The sequence below is a fragment of the Mangifera indica genome, chromosome 2 (assembly GCF_011075055.1).
Source record: "Mangifera indica cultivar Alphonso chromosome 2, CATAS_Mindica_2.1, whole genome shotgun sequence".
NCBI lineage: Eukaryota > Viridiplantae > Streptophyta > Magnoliopsida > Sapindales > Anacardiaceae > Mangifera > Mangifera indica.
Genome location: NC_058138.1, coordinates 17,858,669 through 17,880,671, shown reverse-complemented (window position 1 = coordinate 17,880,671; position 22,003 = coordinate 17,858,669). Strand labels below are relative to the sequence as shown.

The following is a 22,003-nucleotide window of genomic DNA, read 5'->3' as shown; positions in this document are numbered from 1 at the left end:
ACCAGTTTCTGCGTTTAATCATTACATCCATTTGAAACGGAAATAATTATTAATTAATTTTAATTTTAAATTATCCTTACCTTAGCATTCTCCATGTAATGATGATACTTTTACGTCTAACAAAGCATAAATAATACTAAATTAAACTTTACTTCCCTTATAATCCTGCAAGATGAATTCTGTAATGGATGATAAATTTGACTTTCATTTTTTGTGGTGCTGTTGCAATTGTTCACACTTTTCCAAAGGGAAGAGAGGATCAAAACAATAATATAGGAATGTTTAATTTCGGGCAAACTGTATCTATTAAAATGATAAAAATAACCATAGGTAATTATTTGCTTATTCCTATGGCAATTAAAGATGGCCAAGATCAGACAGAAAACAAATACCTTAATTTCTATCATTGTCTTCACAAATAAAAAATTTTCTTGTTTCTACTTTGTCCCTAATATGGGGATAACGAATGATTCTCATATTCTCTTGTAAAAATTTCTCTCCCATTATTCTCTTATTTTCTACAGTAAAATTTTTTCTCCCTTTCCTATAATCGTTAAAAAATAATAATAATTTAATAAATAAAAATTTAAAAGATATATAAAAAAATAGACAAATTAAAGGGAGAATAAATTAGATAAAAAATGAATCAGAGATATATTTATTTTTATATATATCCTCTTTTTATCTTTATTTGGAGGGGATAATTTTTTCTCTGTTAAAAAAAGAATAGGCCAAAAGACCAAATTTGGCCGCCAAATTGCCGTATCTAATGATTGATCGAAGAAATAAATGAAGTGATAACAAACAATTAATGGAACATTAGTTCAAATTATGATGATTGGGAAATGATTTTCAGTAATTAGGTATAGGTATTATGAGTTAATAATAATGATATATGGTTGATAACATCAAATTTGATTAATAAAAGTGAGACACAACTTTGATTTGAAGGTCCAGAATCCAGATTAATCACAAGTGTTGCCATTTTCAACTTTCTGGTGGGTCCTTTCTTTCTTTTGTGCCTTTTTCTCATCCAACGTCTTTAAAACGAGATAACTTGGCCTTATTGTTTGTTTCTATCGCTCTCATTTATTTCTTCAATTAAAGCAAACACTTATTTTCTCCAACCATGAAAGGAATGGATATCTTGTGTTCAACGCCTGCTTCCACAGCCGTCTGCTCTAGCATGGTGAACCACCGTTCCATCCGCCCTACCCATAGCTCTAAACTACCTTATGCTCCTTGTTCATCACAATTGCCCATAATTCCTCGGCCTTATCACGACAAGAGCAGAAAGAGTAGTTCGGCTAAGCAAAGTGATTTACGTCGAAAAAGTGCAGCCGACATAAAAGATCTGAACATCAATCATGGTTCGTCTCGATATCTTCTAAGTGATAAACCCTTTATTGACTGGCTATCGGAGTCTGATCCTGTCTCAGCATTGGTTCCTGCTGATCAATCTGCAAAGTCCACGCATGTAAGCTCAAATGAGTCTCCTGCTTCAATTAAGTCCTCTTCAACTACCAAGTCCCCGGACCAGGTTTGATACTTTCATCTCTCTTTCTTCCGCTCAACTTTGTTGCTTTAATGTTTTATCTTTTCAACTAGCCCTCCATCAGCTGTATGTTCATGGTAGATTATGGATGTTTCAAACGGCAGGTTGTGGTTTTGAGGGTGTCAATTCATTGCAAGGGCTGTGAAGGAAAAGTGAGAAAACATATCTCAAAAATGGAAGGTGAAAACTCAATTACCATATACTGATCAAAGTCTTTAATTACCAGTTACTACGCTTGACCATATTTTTATACTGTTGCTACAAATTGTGTGCAGGAGTGACATCATTCAGCATAGATTTGCCGACAAAAAAGGTGACAATCATCGGAAACGTGACCCCTTTAGGCGTGCTTGCAAGTGTTTCAAAGGTGAAGAGCGCGCAGCTTTGGCCAACTTCAACAAGAACATCATCATCACCATCTTCAAACTCTCCTGTGGTCAACATGAGTTACAATAAATAAAACTACATAGAAGGGTGTGTCTTTCTGTCTGTGTATTTACAGGTTGTGTTAGATCGATGCTTAAACAACTTATTAATATTAATAACGTCCAATATGTAATGTAAATGTGTAAAATGTTTTATGTAAGGGATTGGAATCTCAATATTAATTTGTTGTTTAACAATCAAAAGAACTATAAAAAACCCATGAAGTTCTTTTTTCCAAACAAGAAAACCTTATTTGAGATCAAACCAATTATACTAAATAAGTAAAATCCTAGATTCAGTGATTTACTACATAACCATTACATTAGATATTTAATTTGGAAACGTCTTCTAAGATGATTTAAACTCTTACTGTCATATTTCAAATTTCAATCATTTATCCCTCAAACTATTTTTTGAGTAGAAGTTTTGCTGGTAATAAACAGTGGAAAGAGAAGACATGCTTTGTCAATGGTGGACACTCAACGCTTTTCTCTTTCTTGTTTAGGAAATGTCTGGATTTACACTGCCAATTTTCAATTTGTGGGGGTTTATTTAGGTAATAAATATATACTTATTTAACCTAAGTTGATAAAATCACAAGCAAAAACTTTGCGTTAGGCAGGCATGTTTATTAAAAGGAAATTGAAGTTTCCAGGTCTTGATGGCATTCCTTCCCCACAATAAACCAAATGATGACACCGAGGGACACTTTTGCTTTGGTCGCAAGTCTATTTCAAATTTTACAAATTGTGGGGCTACGCCCATGTCCTTCCATGCTTCTCATGTTTCTGCTTTTTGAATCTTCATCTTCAAAACTCTAACCAACTTGAGCCACCATTGTCCTTAAAAATAGAAGAACCACAAAAAGGCAATGGACATTCATTCATATGAAGTTATCCATCCCTCACTTTTGTTACATTTTCTTGGTTTGCTTCAAACTTGTGATAAATGAATATCCTTTGAATTCTGCTCTTATCAAAATTCGGATACATGATCTCGTTTTATATAATTCCCTTTTACTTTTGACAGACATAAATGTCTAAAAATGTTTTTAACCAAAAAAACGAGGTGAAGAAAGTGACCAGCAGTCCACCACAAAATGTGACACTGCAATTGAATCGTGGTAAGACTCTGCGTAATGCAACCAAACAAGATGGATAAAAGGAGAAAACGATAGGCAACATGTTGAGAGGATCGAGGAGCCAATATTCAAAATTATATATGTTATGTTATGATAGGCATACAAATTACAATTTGTTCGGTTTACCTCCTTTTAGAGACATCAAACAATAATTGCTTGGAATAATTCACTGTGTATGACCATGTACAAAAACACCAAAGTTGTCTCATCGACCCTTATTGATATGGATTCAATAAAATTATGTATATATATTTTTAATATATAATTTAGATATAAAGATAATATGTTATTATCTGATTTGATTATTTTAAATTAAAAATAAAATAACTCTCAATTAAATTATGATACATAATCTATATACCTATATAATATATTAAAAATATAGACACATAACATTGTTTATATTAGCTACATTTCAAACATAAAAGAAAATGGTTTAAATTCTTATTAAGAGTATAATTATTTGAAACTAAATAACCAAATTTAGTTGAAAAGTAATATTTACATCCCTTGTTTTTTTAAGATTAAAATATGTCCCTATCATTAGACCCAGATGGTAATAAATCCCCATATTCTGTGATGAAAATAAAGAACCCTTCAGATTAAATTGATTAGAAAAATATTGCAGTTAGAACACGCGGCCTCAAAGTCCAAGTTCCAAAGAGTGTTAAGGGAGAAGATTGACGAGAACTACATATTGTATTGCACCGTAGTGGTATATGCTAACGTGTGAAATTGGAAAATCAGGTGTGAAAGGATAAAGACTTTGGAGCAGTCAAGTATGAAGTTGTGTAAAATTCTTATAATGGGTTGGTTTACCGGTCCAATAAATACGGATTTCAATTGAAAAAAGCAAAAATCTTATAATGAGAAACTTCTGTATTAAAATTATAACAGTTTCACAAGCAAAAATATCTGAAATTGAAATCTCTTATACAGAGACTTTTCTGGCACACAAGGAACAGTAACTTTCAATTCATAACACACTGGTAACTAATATGCAAGATACACAGAAATCTCTAGGAGAGTCTCAACTCCATCTGTATTATGCTGGTTGCTTGCTGGAAACGTCTTAACAGTTGCATATCCCTTGGCATTCACATACTTTCCAGTTCCACCCATAATTGCAAGCTGAGATTCTGAGACAGCAGTTCTATGGACTCCCAAGAAGCTGAGGCTGTCGGCATAGCCACTGCTTTCAAACATGGCTGTGAAAGCCATGGTCTGGCTGCTCCCATCTACAGAACTTGCAACGTAAAACCCTTGTGCTTTCCCAACTAAACCCGATCCAAGCTCATATCCTTCAGTTAGTTCATCATCGATCACTGTCAATGTTCCAAACATGAGCTTTTGAAGGGTACTTCCTGCAGAGAGCTGACCTCCATTCAGGACTGGAACTCCAAATCCTCCATTGATAAAGTTGTTGTTATTGCCATTGTTTTGGACCGCCACATTAGCAGTGTTTCCGCTGAGGCCAGTAAGGAAGGGAACATTGTTATTGTTAACAATGCCATTGTTGTTGTTGTTGAGAGGAATCCCATTGCTTACCGGGATGTTTGCACCATTAGGCTTAGCAAAGGGGACTTGACCACTCACCGCAGGGTTGGCAACCACACCTGTCACAGCTGTAGCCGAGGGGTTTGATCCACCAAGTATGTCATGCATGAAGAAAACAAGTGGATGGTGGGGGTCTGAATTGGACACTACAGCACCGGTGGCTGCATTGTTGGAAGCAGGTGTGCCACCTGAACTGGCTGGCAAACCCGGTGCAGTGGTGGGAACAGGAATTTCCTCCTCATCAAGGATTCGAGCTGAGGCAGCACAGCTGATTGTGAGAGCAAAGAGCAGCAGGCAGATTAAAGGCTTAAACAAAACAGAGATGGAGTAGCGGTTTTCCATGAGACTATGAGATGCTGTGAAAAATCCAATGAATTCGAGATATTCTATGCTGTGGTGATGATGAATTTAGACAGTTGGTTTGCATATAAATATATAGTGCAATACAAGTAGAAAGCCTAGAATTGGAGTGGGAGTGGTGAGATGGAGTTGATGAAATGGAGTAGGTGGATGCGTTTCCCTAATGAGTTGGCTAGAACTTGAGATTTTAATTAATAATACAACTGCTTTGCATATATTAGATACAAATAGTAATAAAATCAATCACCTCAATATTCTCCTGTTCTTGTTGGGCCAGAGAAACTCTCTGTTTTTGATACTGCTAAATTAAAACCCCATGTCTCTGATCTGCTGCCAGACAAAGAAGTCCTACAATTGCAACACAATCAAGATCATAACTTAAAATACACAAGTAGTATAGCCTCCAAAAGGCCGCAAAAATACCAGTATCATTTTTTCTCCTATATGATCCTTAATGGGCATATATAAGTTCACCCACAAGCCCACCAGCACCTTCATCACCAACACAAGCATCCCTAACTAGACCTTCCCATACATTTAAATCAAGTCTCAACTTTCTCTTCTCCATTTCCTCCAAAACAAAGCAAGCATCATCTATCTTTCCACTCTTCAACAGTCCCTCAATCAAACAACAAAATGTTTCCAACCGAGGACAATGCAGACTAATTAACATTGAATTTAAAACCTTCAAACCACCCTCAAAATCCCCAATCTTACAGAATCCATCGGCCATCATCCTATACGTAGCAGCATTTGGCTCACAACCTCCAACTTGCATCTCAATAAAAACTTTATAACCCTCAGCTGCTCTGCCCTCCTTACAAAGGTAATTTATCAATATATTGTATATCACAACGTCTGGCTTAAAACGCCTTTTGTTCATCTCAGCAAGTAAAGATTTCGCCTCATCAATCTTCCCTCTCTTACCAAGATCAGTCATCAACACACCAAAATTTATAAGTTTTGGTTTACACCCTCTATATGCCATATCAAACATCAACTTTTTAGCTTCTTTAAACTCATCTATAGAACACAAACCTTCCATCAACAATGCATATGTAACCGCATTAGGGTATTTCCCTTTGTTAACCATGTCCTTAAACACACCCTTGGCTTTCTCCACGTCACCCTTTCTACACAAAAAGCCAATAAGACTATTATAAGTCACAACACTCGGTTGAACTTTTCTCTCAAGCATTTCATCAAACACTCTACAAGCTTCTTCCCAGTCACCCTTCTGTAACCATCCGTTGATCATTATATTGAACGAAATCGAATTTGGACGAAGACCCATTTTATCAAAACTGTCAAACATGTCCTTGGCATCATGAAACCTATCATTATCAATAAGTACATAAAGTAATGTATTCCAAGACTGTAATGTACGTACACAATCAAAAGAAGTTATTTTGTGAAAAAGTTGAACGGCCTTATCAACCAAACGGGCCTTTCCATAATGTTGAATCAAAGCAATGAAAAGGATTTCTTTGCATCGAATACTGTAATTTTGAATGTAACCAAGAATTGTCTCAACGGCTTCATAATGGCGAGCACGCGCTAGTTTGTAAATAAGAGAAGCATATGAAGGGTAATCATGTTTATAGCCCATTTGTTGGTACTCGTGGAAGAAGGACAATGCCTCCTCTGGATCATGTATTTGTTTCAAATCGGATACAAATGGAATGGGTTTTCGTGGCTGTTGAATTCTTCGTTTTGTTTTGGTTTTGGGTTTGTTTCGAACAGGGGTGTAGGTTTGTTGAGAATGAGTGTGCTTGTTGCATCGGTGGACAAGGAGAGCTTGCGCTTGGTTGTTGAGAGCTTTCAATCTTGAATGGATCATGGCTATTGCAAGGCCTTGGCAAACTTTCTCAATCGTAGCAACTTCAAGAGCAGGATTTCTCCGGTTTTTTTACTTCCAATACAGAAACAATTAGCTAATGTTTGGTTACAGGTATTGGCTGGAACTCAAATGCAGAATATATAAATTTTTTAATTCCCCAGTTTCTCTTTGATTGGCATCTTGAGCTCCATCTCTTTATAGCTTTAAAACTCCAAATTTCTCCTGTTCAACTCTAGACATTACGATTTGCTTCAAATGGGAGTCAGTTTTTTGTCACAAAATCCTCCTGTAGTTTGTATGATATTGATACAACTACAAGAAGGAGGCGATCTTGAGCTTCAAATCATATTGATCTGAAGAAAACTGTATTACACAAGGCAAAACTAGCTGTAACTGACATCAATACTCCACTCTGTTGGTTATGCTTGATGTACCAGTGGCCTTTAAGAAACCCTCATAATGAGGTGAAAAAAATGATCTTATTTTCTATGAATTGAATGAGTACAAATGGTTTGGAGTGAAATCATATTTGAAAAAGAAAAAAAAAATCAGCCCTTTCTTCTACAACCATTATTGTTAAATTAACATGCAAATTTAAATTCCGGGCAACAAATGGCTGTCAGAGTATAGATACCAACTTCAACACCAATATTGAATTCATTATGATAAACACTTTTACCAAGTGTCTAAAAACCCAAACTAACCACTGAATTTAGTGCCAGTTACAAACTAAAATCAAATAATAGTTTGGTGATGATCTACAATTAAGTTTAATTTCACAGTTGAATTGTTGAAGGAAAACTTGAACAAAGATAATTGCTAAGTGTCAACTAAATCTGATTTTATAAAAACCAAAACAGTTCATTTTTACAACACTGATATCTATTGTTACCCCTATTATACCTTTATGACCAGGTTATAAACCATGTAATCAGTCATAACTCAATCACAAAGTCTGCTGCCTTGCCAGAAGCCTGAAAAAGAAATCCAAAATTATCATACACTAAAAAACAGTGCCTAAAATTTCAGAAAAAAAACATTTATTAGAAAAATAAAGAGCAGAATGATAAAGTGAAATAGCAATGAGAGATATATACATATAAACCCGTGAATAGCTGGACATATACCTTAGGTGGGCAAAAATGTTTTGAGGCCAAACCTTGGGTGGGAAAATAGAATTCACTCATAAATAAATAAATAAAAGAATAATTAATCATACCATAGATGGGTGTTTTAGAATGGACATATTGCAAATGTTGCTTCCACAGTTCCGAGAGAGAAATAGCCTGACATGTGGGACACTCTTCCAACTCTCTCCAAGCGCTGGTTTAGGAACACCTCCATCACCACCGACTGTGTGATTGGTCACCTTCAATAAAAATTGACATGATGCTAAATCATTGTTGGTGAACAGTATAAACAATTACATTCAACATATAGTTTTTTTAAAAAGTAAAATTAAGTACTTAAATAAAAAAGTGGAAATGCAGCTTCTCTTCTATTATGTTTCTTAACAATTTACTTTATACAGATCGAGTTTAAATTTAGAAAAACAGCATTGCATTACAGACTGAGATTATTTTCTGAAAATTTTAAAGGGACTTGACTGGCTTGGTAAATTTACTGAAAAGAGTTTGCAACTTGTGCAACTAAAACTTCAAAGACAACTTTTATTCATGCCTGTACACCCAAATAATTTGCAAAACTGGTTACAAAACATTTAAAGAATCATGAAAACAGTTGGGTTATTTCAAGTGCAAATCTTACCAATACTGCAAGATTATGCTCATGGGCTAACTTCTTTAGCAGAAATCCAGCAGATATCATCAAAGCCCGTCCTGTACCCATAAATTTTTATGCATATTAGTTGCAGATGATATATCCATTCATATGAAGGAATCAATATCCTTGGTAATTTAAAATACATAAGATGACGAAAAAGAAGAGATGGAGAGGAATGAGAAGGAATCGCAGAAGAGAAAAATGAAAATGCCTCCAAAAAATGAAGTAAAAAAAAAAGAGAGAGAGAGGGAGAGAGAAATTAATCTATATAAAGGCTAAGTTGTCATTCTCCAATTAAAATTGTCCGTTAACTGAGAAGTCCTGCCAACCAGAGAATCATCGCAATGCAAAGACCTGGATATTCACTCCATTGTTCTAACCAAATCCTAGATAGAATAATTTACTTGATGACTTTGAATATTGCATAATTTTCCAAATAATTTAAGATGGGCACAATTAGCATCCATGCAACCAAATTTAAAATTAAATTGGTATTCAATTGCACAATTTCACTTTCTGTAACAAATTTTTTTAAGTTATTAAAAGCTATCATAATTTAATAACAAAAAATCTTCTAACATCAGATTTAAGAGTCCTAAGGATTATAGGAATGGGCTCCTCTAAAAGCAAAAATTATAGATCCATCATGATTTGAAACCAAGGATCTTATCACTCAACCATCCCAACTTAGGTTAAATAACAAAATCTGATATTACTTAATGAACCGATAATAAATTATAAAGAAACCTAAAATGTCAATTTGTAAAGCTTTTTTTTTTTTGGGTAAGTACAATTTGAAAAACTTGCACATTGCTATATTCAAATTATTAAGCATCTTCTTTCCAAAAGAACTGTTTTTTTTTAACCTTCAATTTAGATGAAGAATTTAACTTAACCATTATACAAGATATCAAGAAACATTGATGTACATGCAAGGATCTATACCCTGTGAACCACTGCCTCCAAGGACTGGGGTAATCAGTGATGAGATTGAATCAACAATAAGCAATCGCACCCGATACTCTCCTCTGTCCATCTAGATTTAAGATTTAATTGCAAACATAGTTACAATGAATTATATCAAAAACATACTAGACCAGAGTGCTTAATTATAATAGAAACCTGAGATCTCAAATCAAACTCAAGCTGACATAGCACATCAAACATAGAGAAGATGTCAAACACTGTGGGACGTACAATGCTACTCATTGCTTTTTGAATAATCTTTTGTTTAGCCTATAAGAACAGTAAATAAAAAAATTTGAGCAGTATTATGAACTTACCAACAATTGAACGGTAATAAAAGGTAAAATATATAACCTGGATAAAAGCAGAGTCAGTGATCTGACCCACAAAGTGTGCAATGCGTTGAGCCGAAAATGAGTTGCCAGTATCTAAGTATACTACATAGCCCATATTCTTGACTGCAACATTTGCTGCAGTTTGAAGACAAAACTGAAGAGCAGTAAAATTTCAAAATCAATTCTAAACAATAGCGAGGATTAAAAAAAGAATGTTCCGATGAAAGAATCTAAAGCTTTATCATAATATGAAATGTTCTATGATTCCATCAGGATTTGGATATCATATCTTAGGCTTATGCACTCTGTAATGAGATAAGAACAACAAAATCAAAAGAACTTTTTGCAAACATGACACACAATCATTTTTAATTACAAACATCAATTAAGAAAACCCCACTACACAGTTTTGGTCCTAGCAAAGCAGGTTCTGGAGACAGATGATCCCACCAATGTCTAACTTTACGCAACTTTGAGGCAGTAACTCACAAGTCTCAAAGCCTCACAAGTGAAACGAACTCTTACTTGTGTTTTGCCAGATGATGATGGGCCAACTAGCTCTGTTAATTGTCCCTCACGCAGTCCACCTTGAAGAAGCAAATCAACCCTAATTCCAATAAGAAAGCATATATCATAAAATCAATGGCTTTACAGCATCGTATTAACTGTAACAAAGCAGTTTTTAGTACATCATACCCTTCAAACCCGGTTGACAAAACATGTTTATTCTGCAGATAATCTTCCAACAACTCCATACCATTCAACCATGGTTGATGCAGATTATCTATTATATTGAAGACTTGAGTAATTCCCTAAAACTTACAACATGTTAAAAGAACATATGTTGTTCCAGAATATATTAAGACCATCAAACAAGTATGCTCAGTTTATAATGAATGGTTTCATCTAAAAGCCAACCTCCTTCAATCTCTCTGAAGTAGGCTGCTGCTCAGCAAATGCAGCCAACTGATAGAGGTCATGTAGGACGAAATCTTCCACTGTATTCAATCCCCATGAAAATTGGTTTAAATAGCATTTGAAAAAGAAAAAAGATTCAACAGAAATAATTTCCAGTGCCAGCAACTAAACAGCACAACAAACACAATGTTGATAACATTACATCTAAATTAAACAGAAAGCAGGAAAACCATCAAACATCTATATTGACCTCCTCTTTCAAAATTTTAAAATAGATTGTCACAGTAGCCAGAATTATAGCGTAGCTTCAATAAAACAGAAAGCACGGGAACCATCAGGCACGTTTATTAACTTTCATTTTCATTTTAAAACCCTAAAAGTAAACCAAAAAAAAAAAAAAGGGAAAAAGATTAATTACAAGTTCTTCATACGGAATCAACTAAAGACAAAACTTAATTGAGCAAAGGCAGCACCGGATTCAGGTTAAAAATCCAATTCCAACTAAACGCGTTATAACTGACATTATACATATCTGTATAAAAACAGAATGCCAGATTCCGAATAGAATTATATTTATTAGCTTGAATTACCGCGCAGCCGTGAACTAAGGTATTGAATAAAATGAATGAAATTGTGGAGAAGATGACCTGAGAAAATGGCATGAGAAGCGCAAAAGTTTTGGAAATTGGCGTCTATTATTGGATACTCTGTTTCCAGTGATTTCAGCGGTGCCATATTCAGAGTCACCCTCGCCCTGGGTTTTGTGAATTTGAAGTTTGAGCCCTCGTGGAATAAATTAGGCCTACATCTCCTGGCTCCAAAGTAGACGCATTTTTCGATGCTCTTTATTTCCCAATTTTAAAATACAAACATAATCTATGTATCTTTTTGTGCAAAATTGTGTTAGAAGATTTGTGCTTAATTTTGTTAAGAGACTTTGTGCAAAATTTTATCGATTTTACATTGCTTCTGATACATCCCCTTTTGCATTCATTAAATAAATCTTTTTGCTCTTCATGTCACACATTTAAGCACTTCATTTTTATGTAGGACGGAAAGGCATGTCAATTATTTATCATATGAAAACACATACTATGGATGAGAATTATCTAATGGAAGGAAAAACATAACCATAATTGCCCCCCAAACAGAGCAATTTCATTTTGAAGAGGAAACATAGAACAATAGAGAGGGATGAAGGAGTCTTATATTCAAACAGAAACCACATCTAGTAATCTCCTCTAAGTCTACAACTCATATAATCTTTTATTGATTTATTAGGAGCACACTAATCTGAAAACCAAGGAGCCAAGTTGCTTAGTTCGGTGGAGGAAAGAAAACTGCATCAGACATCCTCTTGGAGCGAAGAGCTTTCTCCAAATCTGGTCCTACATTGAAAGATGCCTCTAACACTGCAGGTGATACAGCCTTCAATATTGATGTCTTTCCAGCCAAATTTGTGAATATAGGACTGCAATGGACAAAATCAATCAACAACATTACAATACAAACACACATTCATGGTGATTATGAAAGAACAAAACTTACTTAGGAGTGGTGATGATTGAGAACCACGCCATGCCATCAGGGTCAGCGATCTTTGAAACAACAAAGAACCTTGGAACAATGAACAGATTACCAGCCTTGATGGTTGTTTCCAACACCCTTTTGCCATCAGCGCCAACAACTTGGACTCGGCCACTGCCCCTCACAACATAAGTCACCTGCAAAGCAGAATCACAAGAAAAACCCGGAGAGCACATGGCTTTTCCATCCAACCTAACCAGATCAGCACCAAGGCCAATCTCCCCGACTAAAGGAAGGTTCTTAGTATTCAACAAGACAACCCGTCCACCATTCTTAACGTCAACATCTAGAGGAGCTTCCTCACAATTCAGAGCCATACCTTCGCGATGTTCCTTCTTTGGCTCAGGCATCTTAACACCTGCCCCAAGCTTGACAATTCCATGACCTGACTGCTTTCCAACAAGGGATTTAACAGTATTTTCATCCAAGTCCCATGCTCGGCTCACAAATTCAGTAGTGAAACCAGAGTACATGCCCTTGGGACCAGCAAGAAAGAATTCAGTGAATTCACCGGCTTTGTGGGCCTTCGAGGTATCACCCAAGAAGAGAACTACCAATTCAGTGTCCTCCTTGTTATACCACCAGGTTACAACTCCAAAAGGAAGAGCAATAGCATCACCCTTCTTGATTGCAATACACTTCTCTTCCTTTTCAGGAAGGATAATTCCAGCGACTCCATTGCCTAAAGCAAAGGTAAATCACAACAATATCATATGCACGTTTAATTATTCACACTGGTTCACTACGATTGAAATACCAATCAAAGCAATGGCATCACCATAATCAAAATTATCTCCAAATAAAATATCTAGTAATTGAATTTATATTGGAATACTAAAAAAAACCCTGGAGATTTGAGAAAATCCAGATATACTGGGCCACCCGAAAGCCACAAAAAGGATACTAGATTTATCCAGAATAAAACTTTTACCATCCTGTACATAGACGATCGACTTGCAACAGATCTATTTACAAGTTAAATGAATGAGAAATTAATTTGTTTTCAAAAAACATTGACAAAAGGTTTGACTCACCAGGAATATTTTAACTAGAGCCTGACCAAAAAGGCAAAACTCTCACAACTCGTTAGGGATCAAATTTTATACAGAAATCCACATAGACAAATACAATCAACAAAACCAGCCAATCCAAATTTAAACAAGCCTTATTTTAATGATCTCAGTTCACTCACACATTAAGGAATAATAAAAAATATCTCATCTGATGAAAAATTCATTTACCTTGAAGAACATAAGCGACCTTGTTGGAATCAGAGTAAGAAGGAAGAGCAAGGCCATTCTTTTCAAGACCGAGTTTCGAAGCACCAATGTTCCCTTCACGCAGCATTGGCAACTCTGATGGGCTCCACGCATAGTACGATCCTCCATCTCCTCCATAAATTTTCTTGGGCAACTTGGGTGTTAAATCAAGATCCATTTTTCTCAAAAAATTACTAACCCAACAATATCAAAATCAGATTAAAAAACCCACAAAGATATTGTTATGCCTTGATCGGTCAAAAACAGAGACGAAAGGGGTTTATATGCAACTCAGAGAGATTGTACTGCAACCGATAAGTACTGCAACAGAGCAAAAGATACTTAGCAAAATATGTGTATTATCCATAATCGTAACTGATTTAAATTATATACCAAAAAATAGGAGTAATTATGGATCTCCATACAGATGGAGTTTCTAGATTATTTTAATATTTTGATTTGAAAACATCAAAATCTAAATAGATAAACATTATGAATGTACATAACATAATCGTAGAAATTCGATATTTATTCCCAATTCCAATAAAAGAGCCTTGGTGGGTTTGGTTTCTCTCATTTTCTTGCAAGTTCATGATTTATTCTTTTACGAATCAAAATCAATTGACTTGCTAAGAATCAATTGGCTAGTGGAATGAAGTTAATCATAGCGACCAAATTCGAAAAGACTTGCTTAGAATAAGAATCATCACATTTGATGGATTGAGATGTATTATTTTTATTTGTTAATTGATAATTAGTGTTTTGTCAGGAATTCCTTTATTGAATCAATCAGTTCAATTATGACTAGAACGTGAAAAAATAACTGTGGCTGCTGGGATTCGAGCCCAGGTCTCTACGGCCACAACGTAGAATTCTAACCACTAAACTACAGCCACCTGACGGCGGTGATTACACTGACATTTAAATTGTTTTCGTTTGATCATGTGGACTGTAACCATTAACTGGCTAAGATTTTTTTGTTTCAGATAAGTCCCCCATAATTATATTTTCCTTGATAAAAGAGTTTTTGACTATTTTTTAAGAATAAATAATAATAATAAGAAGAAGTGTAAAATGATAATCCATCTTTTTCAAAAATTGTTTCATATTTCACTGAAATGATAAACCGACAATTTTTTTTTTTTTTTTAAATAAACTTTAGTAATATGCTTGTTTACATGTCTTTCAGGGTGTATATAAGAATAATAAATTTTGTTTATTAGTCCTGGTATTTTTTTAAATTTAATTTTAGCTTCAAATAAGCAAATTTAACTTATTTATTACAAATTTAACATGGGGATTGATGGGTTCATGGTTCATTAAAACATCACTCTTAATTAAATTAAATTATTTATTTGTGATATTGTGACAGTTATTTTTATGATGATTATATTTTATGTTATCATTTGTCATAATAATAATTTAGTAACATATTCGTGATAATAATATCTAATTAACTTTATCTAATGATGAGAGGTTATCAGTTCGGGATTATATATTCTACCTATACAAAAAATTATATTTTTTTATTCAAAATCAAATTTCTTTAAAAAAAATTGTGTAAGATAAAAAAAAATAATTTAACTGTTTATTAATTTTGAATTTAAAAAAAAAAAAAAACTTCTTATAAATCTAACATTAACGTTGATATTGAACTCTTCACATGTTTGACAATTTGCAATAAAATCTCTGAAAACTCAGTCATCATTAATTAAAATCTCTCCATTGTCATTGATCAAGCCAAAACACAGAGGTTATTGAAAACGTCAAACTCATACAATAAAGATTGATTTATGTTACAGAGGGAGATCAATATCGTTCTGAGCATAATTAATGGTGAATGCAACGTTGAATAAGTGGGATAAGTTGTTGAAAGTTGCAATTGATATCAACTAAAGTTGGAAGGGAGAGATCAACACATGAGATAACCTATTAGAGGTTTTTTCGACAAAGAATGAGATGAAAACAGTAAAATCGACACAAGGATGAGTCAAAGATATGGCTATCAACTCTAAAAATGATTGTGAAAGTTGAATTAACATTAAAGATGAGTTATTAGAAGGGAAAATGACAACTAAGATTTGATGGAGCTAAGATTTGGACTCTAAAAAAGAAGACAGTGAGAGTAAAAGAATAATGAAAGAAAAAATATTTAATGCAAATTTGATATTTAAATTTTTTTTATTTAAATTATTGCTAATTTAGACTGATATAACCATTTTGAAAAGTGAAATAGTATCCATTTTGTGTAGAAAAGTGTGATTTACATCATCGAAGAGTGAAAGAGTGTTTTTGGACCAAACTTAGGGTGGAAATATAATTTACTCTAGATAATAAAACCTCTATCGATATTTTCCCTCGAATAAAATTCTAACTTCTATTCATCATCCAACCTCTATTGCACATATTGCCACTCAAAAGCAAACCTTCATTTTTGCGCATCATTACTCAAATAACATAACATGAATAGATGGTTTACAGACACTTTTGAGTTGACTCAAAAAAAGCTTTAAATCATTTTGCTTTCATTTTGATCTCGTTTTTTGTCAGAGGAAAATCCAATGTGTAGCTGATAATACATCTTCTACATCATTTGTATGCAAGCAACAAAACACGAAATCAAAACGGGAAAAAAAACTTCTTTTCTTTCTGTAGTCTATCTATAGTTATTGTCCCTACAGAAAAATTGGGGGGTCATCAAATATCTCTTCAATTCTGTTACCTGTATTTGCTGCCATGTTGTTCATCCCAAGTTCACAATCTACAAAATGCTGCTTTACACCAATAACTTCAACTTCCTCCTTCACCTGACAATTAGAGGTTGCAACTACTGATTGCAACTTCTGCAAAACATTGTTAAGCTAGAAGATTATTATTGAGTAATTTTATCAAAGGAGGAAATTTATCAAGGGTTCCCCTTCACAGGATTAGATGCACCATTTCGTATGTTTTCCATAGGAAATTCAGGAGGTGGAGGCTTTGGTACATTTCTTAAGAAGCTTTTCGCATATAGAGAACCAAAAACAATAACCTGATCAAAGACATACATTAGGATTATTTAGTTTTAAATGAAAGTTTCAACAAGAATTGAGATTGAAGGCTTACTGCTCCAATCCACTGTTCCCAGCTAAGTGGATGGGCAAACCACACACATGACAGCATGATGCTCAACAGCTTGAACAACAAACAGAAGACAAAATGACAATAATTAGAAAGCATACTTTATGGGGCATATAGTAGGACATTAGATTTAGTTGTGGAAAACATCTATTTTACCTGTCTTGTGGTCATTATGGTGGCAAATGTGAGGGCACCAAATGTTCTAATTGTGTAAGAAATGAAGAACTGACTGGTGGTAGCTACCTGCAATAAATAACCTTATTTATTCAGTATTATCGCATGACTTTCTCCACCACTCAAAATTTAGTAACAGATGTGAAAATATAACTGTTAGACCAAGAAGAAAATCTTACAGTAGAAAGTAACACAATGTCCAAGAAACAATCATTATGGCGATAAACAAAATCTATTGCTAGAAGTAGATGTCCTTCTAGTAGTAGACCTAAACCAGAAAGAAGTTAAACACAATCAGCAGCTAAATTCTAATACAAAACACTAACATAACAAATGATGCTCTTGTATAAAAGATAATACAGAAAATAGTAATAGTATACTTTGAAATCCTGCAACTAAATTCTAATATAAAAAGATGTTTAATTAGGTCCAATTTACTTGAAAAGTTTTAGACTAGCAGATGTCACAGTAATAATTCTATTGCCTTCAAACATAGGGGTTCATTAAATATAGCCTGAGGGTTTTCTAGATGTTACAGACTTGAATTTTTTGGTTTATGAAGGCAACAGAATTATTATTATGACATCTGATAGTTTAAAACTTTAAAGTAGAGGCTAATATGGGAAGGGGGACAACCATTTTTGCTTACTTTGAGCTTACAATAATTTAAAAACAGAAAACGAAGAAAATTTTGCTATGTCAAGGCTTCCTAAGTAGGGTAGTAAGCTGACACAAATACACATGAGATGGTCTGCTTCCTTGGCAAAATGTGTCAGCCTTAAAGCAGTTTAAAGAAATCATACATCTTAGTTTCTGTCATGGAAAATCAATTCATAAAAGTACAGATTACATAGGAAAGTTCAATCCGTGCCAAAATTTTACGCATGAGTCAAACATTCAGGCAATGATTTCAAAAAACAATTTCACTCACTGCAAAGGCAGCACAGCAAGGTCAAGTTTTAAAAATCTTCAAGTTGGGCGATATTCCATCCATTTTTCTAAACTGTCCAAAATGTTATAAAACTTGAAATTTAAAATATAACATCATGGTTTATATTTGCCCCCTGCAATTGACTTTAGAGGGGGAAAAAGAAAAAGAATATGGGAATGTTAACATAAGCCATACTATATCATAACTTTCATAACACAAAAAAGGATTGGAATGATATTCTCATCCAAAAAGACAAAAATGCATACATAGATATGGAGTTACATTCTTTAAATTTCTGTAAATCCTATTGGAAAATCCAGGTACATATCTAGTTTAAAAAAGTATAGATATAATGCTCCAAAAATGAAATCTCATTAAAACAATTCTAAATACATCGCATTGGAATAATATACATCCCATAATAACAATTGCAACATAAGATAAAGCAACAAAACATTTCATAAAACTGAATACCAACATATCCTCCCAAAACCAACAGTATCAGAAGCAATTAACCAAGAACCAGCTAAGTCCCAAGAACACCAAATGCAAAATTTTTATCCACAATGGTTTTACTAGATTTAGGATACGCAGGGAACTCACCTGTTAAGCTGAGAACACAAGAACACAGTGTTGTGTAGAATATTTGATTGTGTATTTCCATATCATAGCCTTTGAAAAGCTTATCTTGAAATGTGCTAGTAAAGCCATCAAACCTATCAAGACACACCAAATGAACATCAGGAGGTACATTATTAGCAATTTGAACTGATTAACAAGAAGTTTAAAATTTTAATGATGAGAGAAATGAATTCCAAGTTGATACCCAAGATAGCCAACCATCAAGGAAACACCCCATGCAGTGTTTTCCCTCCCTCTGTTGTAAGGACTAATGTCTGTACCAGCCTACAGTTTGAATGGAAGAAGGGAACTTAAATTAATTGAGCTTATCCAATAATTTATTACAACTCCAACCATAGCACATTACAACAAGTAAACCCATCAACAGATTTATGCATCAAGTATGACAGCATATACTCAAAAAGGTAGATTAAAAAGCCTTTTTTGTAATAGACAGGCATTCCAAAACATCATTCATTGGGAAAAGAACATCTTTCAAGTTTTTCTCCAGTCATCCAACAAAACATATTGGTCAAAACTGCTTGCTCACATACATAACAACTGCTCATGCAACCATGCAAATTGAAGGTAAGTGACAAAGGTGTACCCATTTGACTACTCTCAATTGTCAATGTCTGAAATGTTGGTTAAAAGAAATAAAGATTTAAATGCAGGCTGCAAAAATCATCATTCACCTGATTGCTTATGTAACCTGAGCTTTATTTAACCCAATGAAGAAACAGATGCACACTAAAAACAGATCCAAAAATAAACGAAAGTTCAATTCATACAAGGTGAGTGACTTTGAGCACTCTTGAAGTAAGCATAGTCGTGGAAAAGACTAATAAACATTTGTCTAATAAATTAATAATATAGAGAAGACGCCTAACTTTTTTTAAACATGAAGGTGGTCAGACTGAGAATTAGAGAGGGCAATGAATTACCGGAAATAATATAAATATTGAACAACCCAGTGTCACTAGCAAAGCAAACAAATAGTCAGATCCCTTGTATCTCTTTTGCATGATGATGGTGCCCCAAATCTGTAAAAGTGTGAAAGAGGAATAAATCTAGAAAGTTTACCAGTTAAAGATTGGTAATCAGAAGCATGTCAAACAGAGAACAAAAAGTTAAACATTGCTTATTCTTAAAAGGGATGGCTGTAAAAAAATCATCTTTAAATTGAGAAGAAATCGCATTTCTTACAATAAATTTTCAATTATAAGTTAAACATTATGTATAGGGAACACCTGGAATCAACTTCATTCTAAAGGCCACAAGAGTGATACAAAACAACCTCTGTCAAAGTACTTCTTTGAGGGAAATTTTATGACCAGCTATTTCCCAACAATACAGGTTATCTACACTGCCAAAACTCAAACAAATAATAAAACTGGCATATGAGAATCAGCTTCCTTCTAAAGGCCACAAGAGTGATACCAAACAGCCTCTATCAAAATGCTTCTTTAAGGGAAAAACTATTTTATGACCAGCTATTCCCCTGCAATACAGGTTATCTACACTGCTAAACTCAAACAGATTATAAAACTGGAATAATAGAATAAGCCCATAGACAAAAATATGCCAAGGAGAAACTAAAAATAAGAAATATAAGGCTGCTAGAAACAGGTGAAACACACAAAAATTTCCCATACTTACAATCCAGCCTACGTGCACATAATTGAACTTACCATAACAGGTATCATCTTAGCGCACTTTGCAAGCGTCTGAACTGGGAAGCTCACATACTTGAGGGCCTGGAGCAAGTTTATATGGTCAACAAAAGTTCATAGAATTTATTTAATAAGTCATAATTTTATATTAAAAAATATATGCTGATTAGAATAGGTGTTGAAATGAACGCTGAATAAGACATGGCTTACCTCATACTGACATGTTGTGGTTAGAATGTTTGAGACAGATATGAGGCAATACTTATAAACTGGAGCAACAGGATTCAACGCCTTTTGACTTGCCTAGAAGAGAAACAAAAACAAGTCAATATTATCAAGAAAAAAAAATTCAAATGTAAACCATCCCACACCTTTCCATGATGCACGTCTCAGTTTATATCCAGCTAAAATGCAAAAGCATAACTTCCACTCAAATCTAATGATTCCTACATGCACTCCATAAGGCTTATCTCAAAATATAAAATTGCTGAAAGATCTATTAACAAACAATAATTTACCAACAAAAACCCAGCAGAGACAGCCGATGTTGTAAGGCGGTTGCAGAAAACAAGAAATAGTGAGTACCTAAAATACTCCTTGTTTACCCCATATGGAACTCTCATAATCTTCTCCTGCAAATTAGAAGCCCATTTTAATAAATCCCTTGGATAAAAATCATTTTCCCCAAATGTAAAATGCTGAAATAAGCAACATTTCTGAAAACCCTTATTATTCAATCCAGCATTATGAATGCTTATTGGTTTTCAAGTAATTAATACAATCAATTTACATTTCCACCTAAGAACTCTTAATAATACCGTAATAAACATTATGAGTTGTTAAAAACTCACACATTTTGCTAAATTTCAATATTTTATCCATGCAAAATCTACATGAATGGAACAGAAAAAGATACATCGAATTTAACTCTCAATTGTGCAATACAGCACAAGTCATAACATTAATTAAAATCATATCAACCGAGAAAGATTTTGACAAACCAACATGCCTGTAATAGGCCATAGATGACAAGCGTAGTCATTATTCCAGAAACAGCAAAGATCATTCTCCAAATCTTCTTCCCTCTCAATCCAGTTTCCGGTGCCAATGGTTCGGCCATGGCCCATCAACTACTTCACATCACAAAACAAAAATAAACAAACCAAAAAAAAGTAACAAAAGGACATGAAATGAAACAAAACGGCAAAGTTGACGAAGGATTAGAGGAAGACCCGAAGTGCACCGGTGATTGTGGCCGGAAAAGGAAGGCTGCTGAAGGAGGACACGTGGCGGCGGTGCAGAGGGGCAACAACCCTGTAATGTTCCGCGTTACAGGGCTTCGTGGTGATCGACTGAGTGCGATTTATGCCGGTGACTTTTTCTCGTTCTCTTTTTGTCCGTAGAGTTTATAAATTCAGCCACATCAGCCAGCCCGCATGTGGTGGATTGATCAGTTTAGTGATCAAGTGATACGCGGGAGAATCACATCACGGATCTGGACCGTTAAAGTTTAGGTTTACAAAAGTTGTGTTGACTAGCGCTGGCTTTGATGACGCTGATGCATTGGCTTTGGTCAACAGTCAAAATCTCGTATGATGAGTTGGAATGATTTGGTTTGTGTTTTATAGCGTCAAAGCATATTCATGATGGAAAGTAATAATCTTGGTAAAAATGGACATTAGATTTAGAACGTTTTAAATGATATTATAATTTTTAAATAAATATCACGTTAAATAAAATTATTACTTTATAATTAAA

At 34.2% G+C, this 22,003-nt stretch overlaps 6 protein-coding genes and 1 non-coding gene across 11 annotated transcripts; 1 reads left to right on the top strand and 6 right to left on the bottom strand.

Moving 5' to 3' along the window:
- The first annotated feature begins 1,074 nt into the window (after positions 1–1,074).
- On the top strand, positions 1,075–2,163 carry LOC123209462 (protein SODIUM POTASSIUM ROOT DEFECTIVE 2-like). Its single transcript, XM_044627533.1, has 3 exons — positions 1,075–1,540; positions 1,660–1,735; positions 1,831–2,163. Exons 1-3 carry the CDS (start codon positions 1,130–1,132, stop codon positions 2,013–2,015), a joined length of 672 nt encoding a protein of 223 aa, XP_044483468.1. The 5' UTR covers positions 1,075–1,129; the 3' UTR covers positions 2,016–2,163.
- Positions 2,164–3,981: 1,818 nt separating this feature from the next.
- Positions 3,982–5,290, bottom strand: LOC123208408 (dirigent protein 25-like). The gene has a single exon (XM_044625903.1). The coding sequence runs from the start codon at positions 5,019–5,021 to the stop codon at positions 4,116–4,118; it is 906 nt and encodes a 301-aa protein (XP_044481838.1). The 5' UTR covers positions 5,022–5,290; the 3' UTR covers positions 3,982–4,115.
- A 197-nt stretch (positions 5,291–5,487) lies between these two features.
- On the bottom strand, positions 5,488–7,437 carry LOC123208405 (pentatricopeptide repeat-containing protein At1g07740, mitochondrial-like). The gene has a single exon (XM_044625897.1). The coding sequence runs from the start codon at positions 6,877–6,879 to the stop codon at positions 5,491–5,493; it is 1,389 nt and encodes a 462-aa protein (XP_044481832.1). The 5' UTR covers positions 6,880–7,437; the 3' UTR covers positions 5,488–5,490.
- A 125-nt stretch (positions 7,438–7,562) lies between these two features.
- Positions 7,563–11,859, bottom strand: LOC123208407 (DNA repair protein RAD51 homolog 4-like). 4 transcript variants are annotated; one of them, XM_044625900.1, is made up of 10 exons: positions 11,528–11,859; positions 10,881–10,960; positions 10,659–10,774; positions 10,488–10,569; positions 9,982–10,116; positions 9,859–9,897; positions 9,607–9,697; positions 8,647–8,717; positions 8,099–8,248; positions 7,563–7,853 (listed from the first exon to the last, which is right to left on the bottom strand). In XM_044625900.1, exons 1-10 carry the CDS (start codon positions 11,613–11,615, stop codon positions 7,815–7,817), a joined length of 891 nt encoding a protein of 296 aa, XP_044481835.1. In that variant the 5' UTR covers positions 11,616–11,859; the 3' UTR covers positions 7,563–7,814. The 4 variants fall into 4 exon arrangements, with proteins under 4 accessions (XP_044481835.1, XP_044481836.1, XP_044481834.1 ...); XM_044625901.1 differs by lacking the exon at positions 9,859–9,897 and adding an exon at positions 9,784–9,807 and having other exon boundaries at positions 11,528–11,858; XM_044625899.1 differs by having other exon boundaries at positions 9,784–9,897; positions 11,528–11,857.
- A 148-nt stretch (positions 11,860–12,007) lies between these two features.
- On the bottom strand, positions 12,008–14,435 carry LOC123208406 (glutelin type-D 1-like). Its single transcript, XM_044625898.1, has 3 exons — positions 13,709–14,435; positions 12,429–13,149; positions 12,008–12,351 (listed from the first exon to the last, which is right to left on the bottom strand). Exons 1-3 carry the CDS (start codon positions 13,902–13,904, stop codon positions 12,198–12,200), a joined length of 1,071 nt encoding a protein of 356 aa, XP_044481833.1. The 5' UTR covers positions 13,905–14,435; the 3' UTR covers positions 12,008–12,197.
- Positions 14,436–14,550: 115 nt separating this feature from the next.
- On the bottom strand, positions 14,551–14,622 carry TRNAH-GUG. Its single transcript has one exon. It is a non-coding gene; the product is annotated as a tRNA-His (tRNA).
- A 1,596-nt stretch (positions 14,623–16,218) lies between these two features.
- LOC123209195 (UDP-galactose/UDP-glucose transporter 5B-like) lies at positions 16,219–21,704 on the bottom strand. Of its 2 annotated transcripts, none has more exons than XM_044627053.1 (12): positions 21,478–21,704; positions 21,255–21,378; positions 20,764–20,877; positions 20,456–20,548; positions 20,264–20,329; positions 19,517–19,615; positions 18,778–18,857; positions 18,555–18,667; positions 17,200–17,288; positions 17,003–17,089; positions 16,832–16,900; positions 16,219–16,757 (listed from the first exon to the last, which is right to left on the bottom strand). In XM_044627053.1, exons 2-12 carry the CDS (start codon positions 21,363–21,365, stop codon positions 16,632–16,634), a joined length of 1,047 nt encoding a protein of 348 aa, XP_044482988.1. In that variant the 5' UTR covers positions 21,366–21,378; positions 21,478–21,704; the 3' UTR covers positions 16,219–16,631. The 2 variants fall into 2 exon arrangements, with proteins under 2 accessions (XP_044482988.1, XP_044482986.1); XM_044627051.1 differs by having other exon boundaries at positions 21,255–21,375; positions 21,478–21,698.
- Between the last annotated feature and the right edge of the window lie 299 nt (positions 21,705–22,003).

What these genes read in the sequence shown, in the direction of transcription:
- LOC123209462 (XM_044627533.1), top strand. Translation starts at nt 1,130, where the DNA reads ATGAAAGGAATGGATATCTTGTGTTCAACGCCTGCTTCCACAGCCGTC. An exon ending in CTACCAAGTCCCCGGACCAG is followed by an intron (nt 1,541 to 1,659) that starts GTTTGATACTTT and finishes TTCAAACGGCAG; the next exon opens with GTTGTGGTTTTGAGGGTGTC. An exon ending in ACATATCTCAAAAATGGAAG is followed by an intron (nt 1,736 to 1,830) that starts GTGAAAACTCAA and finishes AATTGTGTGCAG; the next exon opens with GAGTGACATCATTCAGCATA.
- LOC123208408 (XM_044625903.1), bottom strand. Translation starts at nt 5,021, where the DNA reads ATGGAAAACCGCTACTCCATCTCTGTTTTGTTTAAGCCTTTAATCTGC.
- LOC123208405 (XM_044625897.1), bottom strand. Translation starts at nt 6,879, where the DNA reads ATGATCCATTCAAGATTGAAAGCTCTCAACAACCAAGCGCAAGCTCTC.
- LOC123208407 (XM_044625899.1), bottom strand. Translation starts at nt 11,615, where the DNA reads ATGGCACCGCTGAAATCACTGGAAACAGAGTATCCAATAATAGACGCC. An exon ending in CTGACTCTGCTTTTATCCAG is followed by an intron (nt 9,898 to 9,981) that starts GTTATATATTTT and finishes CTGTTCTTATAG; the next exon opens with GCTAAACAAAAGATTATTCA. An exon ending in TTCTAAAACACCCATCTATG is followed by an intron (nt 7,854 to 8,098) that starts GTATGATTAATT and finishes TTTCTTTTTCAG; the next exon opens with GCTTCTGGCAAGGCAGCAGA.
- LOC123208406 (XM_044625898.1), bottom strand. Translation starts at nt 13,904, where the DNA reads ATGGATCTTGATTTAACACCCAAGTTGCCCAAGAAAATTTATGGAGGA. An exon ending in GGTCGCTTATGTTCTTCAAG is followed by an intron (nt 13,150 to 13,708) that starts GTAAATGAATTT and finishes CCTTTGCTTTAG; the next exon opens with GCAATGGAGTCGCTGGAATT. An exon ending in TCAATCATCACCACTCCTAA is followed by an intron (nt 12,352 to 12,428) that starts GTAAGTTTTGTT and finishes TGTCCATTGCAG; the next exon opens with TCCTATATTCACAAATTTGG.
- LOC123209195 (XM_044627053.1), bottom strand. Translation starts at nt 21,365, where the DNA reads ATGGCCGAACCATTGGCACCGGAAACTGGATTGAGAGGGAAGAAGATT. An exon ending in CTAAGATGATACCTGTTATG is followed by an intron (nt 19,616 to 20,263) that starts GTAAGTTCAATT and finishes ACACTTTTACAG; the next exon opens with ATTTGGGGCACCATCATCAT. An exon ending in CAATATTTATATTATTTCCG is followed by an intron (nt 18,858 to 19,516) that starts GTAATTCATTGC and finishes TTCAAACTGTAG; the next exon opens with GCTGGTACAGACATTAGTCC.